This window comes from Monopterus albus, unplaced genomic scaffold (assembly GCF_001952655.1).
Source record: "Monopterus albus unplaced genomic scaffold, M_albus_1.0 scaffold531.1, whole genome shotgun sequence".
NCBI lineage: Eukaryota > Metazoa > Chordata > Actinopteri > Synbranchiformes > Synbranchidae > Monopterus > Monopterus albus.
The window spans coordinates 85,916-96,321 of record NW_018128411.1 but is presented as its reverse complement, the minus strand read 5'-3'; the positions used below and the strand labels follow the sequence as shown (position 1 = coordinate 96,321).

Genomic DNA, 10,406 nt, shown 5'->3' with positions numbered 1-10,406 from the left:
AAGTGGTGTTTTACAACCCCCCCCCCCCCCCCCGTGACCCCGTTCAGGGGTTAAGCGGTAGAAAATGAATGAATGAGTTATGTATTAATTCCTTGTTCACATGTTCATCACCTTCCTATGGATTTCAGAACTGAGCACCTCCATCAGAGCCTTTCAGCATGACTTGAAACCAGATGTACCGAAGTCTGAAGGCCAGAAGCTGCTTTTTGATACTCATGCAGTTGTGCGACTCCTCGAAGAAAATGGTCTGGCTCTTTCTTTTACTTCATACAGTTCCCTGATATTGCTCTGTTTTCACAGTAACAGTCTGTGTTGGTTTGTCCTCCTTTTTTTTCATTACAAGGTTTCACTACACAGCAAGCTGAGGTGATGGTTAGATCCCTGGTGAGGATGACAAACTCTTACATGGATGTCATCTCCGGTGACATGGTAACCAAAGTACAGCAGGTAAGACAGTGCTCAGCGATGGAGGTTTGTGTGTTGGTATGTGCAGTAGTAAACCTTGTTATCTGCCTCTGTTTCTAGTCCTGTACTGGTCACTGAATCGAGATCTTTGTGTTCTCTTCCACGACACTGTATCCCAGCAAAACGCACCATTAACCTCCACCTTTCCAAATGTTCCTCCACATGCTCTCTGCTCTCACTACAGATCACAATGTCATCCACAAACATCAGGTCAGATCTGTAGTCAAAACTAGATTTTTTCACTTGAGGATGTTAACGAAGGTGAAGCCCTTCCTATCACATGCTGAGTTAGAAGAAGCTATTCATGCTTTTATCACCTCACGACTCGACTACTGCAATGCCCTTTATGTCGGAATTTCTCAATCTCTTGACCTCTTCTGTCAACCTGTCCATCACCACAGCAAACAAGAAGGGACTCAAATCTGATCCTTGATATAGCCCCACCTCCACCTTGAACTCCTCTGTCTGACCTACAGCACATATCACTACTGTCCTACTCTTCTCATACATATCCTGAACTACTCTGACGTACTTCTCTGCCACTCCTGACATCCTCATACAGTACCATAGCTCCTCAATGCAGCTCCTTCTGACCACCTCTATACTTCTCCATTAACATTCTCAGAGCAGAAATTGCATCAGTAGTGTTCTTTCTGGGCAAGAAGCCATACTGCTGCTCACAGATAACCACTTCCTTTCTTAGCCTAGCTTCCACTACTCTTTCCCATAGCTTCATTGTGTGGCTCATCAACTTTATACCTCTGTAGTTGCTGCAACTCTGCACATCACCCTTGTTCTTAAAGATCAGCACTTCTCCTCCATTCCTCAGGCATCTTCACACTCTCTAAAATCCTGTTGAACAAACTACCAACCCTAACGTAATAAGAAAGAAAGTCACTTTCGGCTTTTCCTGTTTAGTCACACTTTTCAGATTTTTATTTGTAAAAAATCTTGAACACCATGTATCATTTTCCTTCCACTTCACAATTATGCTATGTTATGTGTTGGTCTATCACATAAAATCCCAATAAAATTCATTTAAGTTTGTGGTTGTAATGTGACAAAATGTGGGAAAAATTCAAGGGGTACAAATACTTTTGCAAGGCACTGTATATCTTTGTTGTTTGTATATATTTTCGGAAATTTTTACTTCTGCATACTTTCAGCCATTTCAGCTGTTAAAATGTTCAATCAATCAATCAATCAATCAATACTTCAGCATACGTTCAGCTAGAAACACCATTCAGGTATCAAAATGTTCCGCTTTTTCAGGACATGCGGGCATCTATTCAGAATTTTCCTAAACTTCACACTTTTTAAACTATTCAGCTTTATTTTGAAAATCTTGCTCCATTCAAATGAATGGGAAAATTCTACTTCAGCATACTTTCAGCTATTAAAATGTTCAGCTCTTCAAGGACATTCATGCTTTTCTTCAAATGTTTTCTAAACTTAATATTTTTAACATGTTTAGCTTTATTTTGAAAATCTTGCTCCATTCAAATGAATGGGAAAATTCTACTTCAGCATACTTTCAGCTATTAAAATGTTCAGGTCTTCAAGAACATTCATGCTTTTTTTCAGAAAGATTCTAAACTTCATACTTTTGAAATATTTTGCTTTTTTTTGAAAATCTTGCCCCATTCAAATGAATGGGAAAATTCTACTTCAGCATACTTCATTTGAATGGGGCAAGGTTTTCAAAATAAAGCTGAATATTTCAAAAGTATGAAGTTTAGAAAAGTTCTGAATAGAAGCATGAATGTCCTTGAAGAGCTGAACATTTTAATATTCAGCTTTGAGTCAACTAGTAGTATTTCTTGTCTTCTTGGTGAAATGTGCAGAAATTGATTGCAGAGATAAGTGTTATCCTGGAAACTATAGATAAGATGCTAACTGCATGTCTACTTTCAGTTAGAAAGAAACGCCTGAAAATAACAACACACACACACACACACACAGGACCACAGCTGCCGCAGCGGACAATTTGCATTGTTATTGATTTATGATTTAATTATTTAAATCAAGCTTATTGCTCATTTCATCTTGTCCACCCACATTCGCATATAGTGCTATACCTTTTAAAGTCAAAGCATGCAGTAGCACAATTAACAAACACATTTATCCTTCCTTCCTTTCTTGAGGTTTGACATAATTACATTAGTCTTCGGTGAACCTGGAGCTTGTCTGACTATAATGACCACCTTAGAGGCTTTGTGATCTTTATTGGTGATTTATTTGAACGCGTTTCTACACAGTTAAGTCAGCTGATGCCTTTTTGGTGGTGATCTTGACATGTGTGTGCTCCACCCATTGATTGTCTTAAATCCTGCCTCCTCCATGTAAACAGTTGGGACAAAGTATAAATTTTTCCCAGATGTAACTTATGTGTTTTTCACCCTGATGTGTGTACAAATGGTAATTTTTCTGCTAAGTTTGTTTTTAAGAAGGTATTTGATATAGAAAGAGGTGTATTTCAGTTAATTTGACAGCTTTGATTGGCGATCTGATGCTATCACTCCACTTCTGGTCACTACTGTGCAGAATCTGGTTGCCAAAAAGACAAAATGGCAGCTGCTGTATACATGATATTTTGGCTTCATTTTTGCATACTGGAGGGAAGTGGTGATGCCTTGTTTGTTGTGTTTATACATGTCAATGACCCCACCAGAACCACCATGATGAATGACGTCATATGACTCCCTGTAAATTGAGGATGGTTATTCATAATGTCAGAACCACAGAGAACCTCTGGAGGTTTTTGGAGTTTTTAACCACCTGCAGTTTTTAGCAGACAAGCTCGTAAACCAATGTACGTTACATGACCAGCAGACAGCAGCAAATTTGATCAAGTAAGTTAAACATCTGACATTCTACAGACTCGGATACAGTATTTCAACATGCGTTCATTAATTTCTTTCCACTAGAGAGCAGCACAACAAGCTATAAAAAATGTCTAATGCTGGTTTAATTTTCAGCCTTAGCAGGATGGAACAGATTGCCTTTTGAAAAAAAAAAATCTAAACTTTTTACCTCAACTGAAGTTAGTAATTGGACTGTCTCTCAAGATTTTTTTCAGACACGCTTGCCCAGACCTGCCTAATTAAGCCCACACAAACCTCTGACAGTTTCTCATTCCTTTCACTGTGCTCTGGTCTTTTCTAATAAAACCTGAAGTCTTAACAGGTAGAGTGCTGGTGCCGCTGCTGACAATAATGGCGTTGTTTATATTGCTCTCCGCGTCACTTTTAAATTATCTGCACACCAGAGGCAGTGGTTCCTATCCACTGGAACCTCTATTTAATAAGCAGAATTCATTCCCTTTGTCTCTCAGCATGGCTGCAGGTGGAGACCATGTTGTTGAACGCACAGTCAAATGCTGAAAGTGTCCCAGCTTGTTATGCTCCTCTCAAAACCAACAGAACAGTTTTGTGTGTGTGTGTGTTTTCAACATTTGGATATCAAGTGGTTGTCTGTGTTTTATTATCCAGGCTATTTCTTTGGCATACAAACATGTCCACATGCTGTTAACGTTTCCTTCATTAATCACTTTATGCAGCCTTATTTTCAGACAGCCATCTGAACAAATACACACCAAAAAATCCAGCAGTGTTTTAACTGGCCAACACATCATGCAGATATACAGCATAAATCAAATAAATAAAAATAAGAAATATATAAAATAATTAAAATTTGAATGGTAAGTTCGGTAAACTAACATGCACATATTGTGTGTTGACAAGCTTGTAATGTCAGATGTTTCAGACATCTTTGGGAAAGCCCTGTGTTTTCTGACCAACCCATTCATATATAGAAACAACTCATTTTTTCTTTTTTTTAACATAGGGCAATCTCAAGCAAACAGTCTCCTGGGCTGGGATTTCAGCTGGCTGAGAGCTTGGGGGGCTGAAGTGTGTGTGACCTACTTCATCATATCCTTAATGCCCTTCTGAACAGTAGACTCAATCAGACAGACAGCCAGCAAACCAGAAGAGCTGTGCCCACTTCAAGCCCTTGAGAAAAGACAATACAGCTGCAGCCAGCAGCTTGGAGGCAGGTTAGATTTGTTATTGAACACCTGCTGGGCTGTTGCAGGGCTCTGGCTTCCAGTTCTCTTGGGTATCCAAGAACTGAAATCTGTCTGGGGTTTGTTAAGGGAGAAATGAAATGTGAAAATGAAAAAGCCTGAAGGTGACTTCATGGAAATCAATTAAAAGTTTGATAGATACAGACTGAGCTGGCTGCAAGTTTATCAGCTGTTTTAGTCCTGATGAATTCATTCTTGGGTTTAAGTTTTCTTTAGGTTGCATTATTTGTATGTTGTCTATAGGTTTATTCATATTAGGCCTGGTTTAATTTAGGTGGAGCATGGAAGTTGTTTCATTCACATTTTACAATGACTGTCTCTTTCATATCTGTGACTTCATCCAACTGTACTCATTCAAGAGTGCAGTGTGGCCATTACAGCCTCATTATTCTCAGTGTTCCTCTGCTGACTCACTCATGCCAAGACAATTAGCTGCTGCTGACACCCATGTACATGTATAAGTAGACATAAATGCACATGGATAGACTATGGATGTAAGTTGGATAGTGGATTACAAGATGGCACCTGTTCTTTCCACTAAAAGTTGCACTCTTGAGACGTAAGGCAAAAAAAACCCCATTCTTTTTCCAGGTTTACATTGTGGGGCCCACTGCACATGTGCATTGGCGTTTCCCTATTGTCTCAGACCTGCACAGTCCCACTCAGCCTACAGTATATACTTTACTCCCTGATGGATATAAAATTCATAATACAAGAAGTGATAATTCACCCAATTGGCAGTTGGATGAGTCATTTCACTAGTTTTACAGGTAACTCTTTTTGTCATTATTTTACTTGATTATCTTCCAAGAGAAATTGGTTGTGGTCTATGGAGGAAAAGCTTTTTGGGTCTCAGGGGATTAGTCTTTGCAGTACCATGAGTGGTCACTGGGGAAAAAACTACACAAGAGGCAGTGTCGCATCCAGCTCGCATAATACATCAGTGGGACACGGACACAGGCACAGCTAGTGTGTTTAGTTGCATGAAGCTCTAGTCCTGTTTCCTCCAGCACTGCACCACAGTGTGCCTTGCTCGTGTGTAGGAAGCTGCTCCGCAGGGAGTTGATCTCCAAAGTAACAAGACCAAGTCAGAGAACCTCTGCTTCACACATAAAGTACAGTTGGTGGCAGAATGGCCTTTGTGCTCAAATGTCAGCTCTATTCTTTCTTCCCTGCCCTTTAATTTATAATCTTTGTGACACCCAAATATAGAACCGCACACCTACAGGCTGCATACAAAGAACTTCTGTGATCTCTGTGCTCGGTACTTGTCAAGTATTACAGTGTTTCTTTTATTATAGTTGACTGAAATGGGTTTTACATAATTACAACTTCAACTTGTTAATTCCACCTCTGTAAACTCTTATACTTTATATCCTGGGATGAGCACAGGAAAACTATAGATAAACCTGTAGAGTTTGTTGGGCTGGTTGTGAGTGTATCACACAGAAGGGAGCCATTTCGCAGAAGAGGACAATGCCTTTTTACAGTCAGAGGCATCTCGGAGGCATTACTTTGTACTCTCTGTCAGATTCATGACCCTTATTCCCACTGTACTCTATCCTCTCCTGACTCCCTGAGCATCTCTTCGCCTGCTCATTTTTATGTCTAGTTTGTGTGCACGGTGTTGCATGTGTGTTTAAGATTAGAGTGTACTGACTTAGGTGACTGCCTGTTTGGATCAAACTAATCTCTTCCAGCAAGTATAGGAAATAACAGAAACCTCATTCATGATTCATGAGTGATGCACAAACACATGTTCACATTTTCTCAGACACACACATCCTGTTAGCTGGTCGGTGTCCAAGTTGCTCTCCATTATTCAGGACAACAAAAGTTGTCTACATCTGCTTTTAAAACTATATTTTGTACTTGTATTGCAAACATGTGCATGCCTACTTCATGATGCACATTAACTAGTTCCAGCTTCTTAGTTTTGACGTATTTGTATTTTTATGGCAACATGATATTTGATGGCAATCCACTCAGTACCTAATGTACATAAAGTATTTCATTCTTGAAAGTGGTGAGCCAAGTGAGTAACAGCCTGATATTCCCATCTATAGAGCCACACTGCTAGCATGCAGCACTATTAACTGCAAACAAAGGAATTCAAAACGTATGACAGCTTCTGTCAGACACATTTACTTTATCAGCATATCTCTGTTTACCTGTGAATGCATTTGTTCTAAAAGTTTTATTACCAAGTCTTCATGGCTGCTATAAAATGTAATTGTGATCAATTCCTGGGTGAGTAACAGGTTTTCTAGTTCCCTTAACATGCATTGCAATCCAATGATGAGGTGGCTTAGTGCTCTGATCTCTGATCACCTGTCCTTCTCCCTGTGAACATGTCACCTCAGCGCTGTAGAAAAAGCAGTGATTTTGGCAGCAACAGCTCTCCTTATCCGTCATTGTCTGGAGACTGTCAGGATGTTTTGTTTCTCCCAGAGGCAATCTGTCAATATACAAACAACAAAACTAAGTGTCCTCTGTCTATGCTAATATGAAGGTTGGTTAAATCAGCCATGATGTAAAACTCTTGACATCCATCCTCTGAGGATGGTGTGTGTCCGGGGGGATACTGACAGAAGCATTTGAGCTTCATGGGGGCCAGCATCACTGATGGGGACCAGAGGCCGGTCCGTGCCACACAGGATAAGGGTTAGTATAAGGCAAGTAGCAGTTATGGGTAAGTCTATGTGGGCAACACAACTGGTTATAAAAAAGGATGTTTGTGTGTGTGTGTGTGTGCGTGTGTGTGTGTGTGTGTGTGTGTCGTGATGCCTGACCTCCAGCAGGGCGGGTCTTGCTGCCTCTCTCACTGCCGGATGCATCCAGCAAACTCATATCGGACATCTTGACTCCAGATCGAGCCTCAGCTATCAGCTGCCTTGCTCGTTCTCTCAGCTGTCTTCGCCGCTCAGCATCCCGCTCCTGCACACACACCAAAGTATAAACAAAAGAATATCACTCACTCCTGTACAGGTAAATGTTATGCCATCCAGAGGAAGCAGATGCAGTATTACATAGTTAGAAGTAGTTACAATATCCACACACTGGCTTGAACAGCGTCCCATTTTAATGATTAGACATTTTCATATTACATTGTGAATTATATTGTGAGAATTTAAAAATGTAGATATGACACTGATACTCAATATGCATGTACACACACACACACACACAACAATAAAACTTTCACAGACAGGCCAGCTACTACAAAATACTAAAGAAAAGTTGTGTTATCAAAACAGATGTACACTTACTGAATTATAGAGTTAGTAGTGTACAGACACACACCCACCCACACATCCACACATCCACACACCCCATCTCAGCACTAGAAAGATACAGTATTGAGCCATCACCATCGGAGTAATGGCAGAAATGCCATTTTCAGGCCGATCCAATCTGATCCTACTGATAACACAGGCCGCCACCACACACAAACACACACACCCCCACAGAGAGAGAGAGAGCAAATAGGAAAACCTTGATGATGTCAACTAACAAACACTTAACTAATGGTAAATGGTCTTATACTTGTATAGCGCCTTTCTATGCTTTTACAGCACACTCAAAGCGCTTTCACATTATTCGGCCATTCACCCATTCGCACTCCCAAGCACTCACGCATTCACACACCGGTGTCATCACCAGGAGCAACTGGGGGTTCAGTGTCTTGTTCAAGGACACCTCGACATGTTAACTGGACAAGCCGGGAACCGAACTGCTAATCCTCCGGTTAGGAAACGACCTGCTCTACCTACTGAGCCACAGCCGCCCCCTAATCTGGTACAATTTTCCCACTGACCTATTTTCTCCACCAAATGGTAAGATTTAAGCAAATCACCTGCTGCACAAGGCACGTTAACTACGAATTCACACCTCCGGACCTATTGTCCAGGTGTGATACGCTTATGAAAAAACGTTTTAATGGCCTGTTGTGCAGATAACCACCCCACATTTCATGTGAACAGCAAGCTTTCCCTGTGCCTGTTATCACATGTGCAATGTATCCAAGATAATCTAGTTCAGGCAAGATGACTCACTGCCTGATCTCCAGCTGGGGGGAAATTAAAAAGGGTATGGGAAATTTGAGGAGACAACTGCTACTACGTAGCAGAAATCCACTTATAAAATGTGAATTTTACGTCCCTTATTGGTATCAAATTCTGTGATCAAGGGCACTCATTTACTTCCCCTGAAATGAGACTATGTGCTTTGTCAACTGTTACATGTTTCAGGGAACAAACCAGCACATTTGTGTGTTGATATCATTTGTTTCTACTTGTTTGAAAGAATAAATCAAATCAAATCAAATCAAAAATCACATCCTTCAAACACAAAAAAAAGTGTTTTATTAGGATGTTACATAAATAACACAACCACCTTATTAAGGCACCAAGGTGGGGATGGGGATATTTATTGACCTAAAAAAAGCATTTGATACAATTAATCATGAACTATTAATGGATAAGTTAGAGAAATATGGGATCAGAGTAAATTTCTTTGTTTCACTACAATATTCATTAGAATTCAATGTGGCAAGCCATTTGTTCAACAGTTCATATAAAATAGCACCAATTGTGCCAGTTTTGCAATTCTTCGAAACCCGAATAATATCACAATCAGACATGATGAAAAAATATGCCACACGTGACGCTGTCCGTTAATGAGAGGCTCTTGGCCCGGTGGAAACTGATCAAAAAGCGAGACTTTTATACAGCAGGCTAACCCCTGCTGCGCGCAATTTCTGGGGGTTAATTTCCAATCAATTTCACCGTTTTATCTCAACAGGACAGTCGGTCACCCAAATGGTAAATGGTCTTATACTTGTATAGCGCCTTTCTATGCTTTTACAGCACACTCAAAGCGCTTTCACATTATTCGGCCATTCACCCATTCGCACTCCCAAGCACTCACGCATTCACACACCGGTGTCATCACCAGGAGCAACTGGGGGTTCAGTGTCTTGTTCAAGGACACCTCGACATGTTGACTGGACAAGCCGGGAACCGAACTGCTAATCCTCCGGTTAGGAAACGACCTGCTCTACCTACTGAGCCACAGCCGCCCCCTAATCTGGTACAATTTTCCCACTGACCTATTTTCTCCACCAAATGGTAAGATTTAAGCAAATCACCTGCTGCACAAGGCACGTTAACTACGAATTCACACCTCCGGACCTATTGTCCAGGTGTGATACGCTTATGAAAAAACGTTTTAATGGCCTGTTGTGCAGATAACCACCCCACATTTCATGTGAACAGCAAGCTTTCCCTGTGCCTGTTATCACATGTGCAATGTATCCAAGATAATCTAGTTCAGGCAAGATGACTCACTGCCTGATCTCCAGCTGGGGGGAAATTAAAAAGGGTATGGGAAATTTGAGGAGACAACTGCTACTACGTAGCAGAAATCCACTTATAAAATGTGAATTTTACGTCCCTTATTGGTATCAAATTCTGTGATCAAGGGCACTCATTTACTTCCCCTGAAATGAGACTATGTGCTTTGTCAACTGTTACATGTTTCAGGGAACAAACCAGCACATTTGTGTGTTGATATCATTTGTTTCTACTTGTTTGAAAGAATAAATCAAATCAAATCAAATCAAAAATCACATCCTTCAAACACAAAAAAAAGTGTTTTATTATCCTTACTGTTTTGGATCCAATTTAAAACGTCGAGAGTGGGCAGTTCCACACATCAACTTCAATTTGGCATAAGTTCAATGTGCAGGAGTTTATGTTTAAACAAAGGTTCCTGGCTCACCTGTTTCTGGTCGACCTAGTTGATGTGGGACACGGCAACACAGCTCAACAGAGAACGAGGAAGTCACTCTCTC

General features: G+C 40.6%; 1 protein-coding gene across 2 annotated transcripts in view; it reads left to right on the top strand.

Moving 5' to 3' along the window:
• The window catches only part of mcur1 (mitochondrial calcium uniporter regulator 1), an 18,023-nt gene that overhangs the window by 1,414 nt on the left and 6,203 nt on the right, over positions 1 to 10,406 (top strand). For both annotated transcript variants that reach the window (XM_020588354.1, XM_020588355.1), the window contains exons 2-3: positions 129 to 245; positions 344 to 447. In XM_020588354.1, the coding sequence (XP_020444010.1) occupies positions 129 to 245; positions 344 to 447 (221 nt within the window). The remainder of the gene's footprint in view (positions 1 to 128; positions 246 to 343; positions 448 to 10,406) is intronic.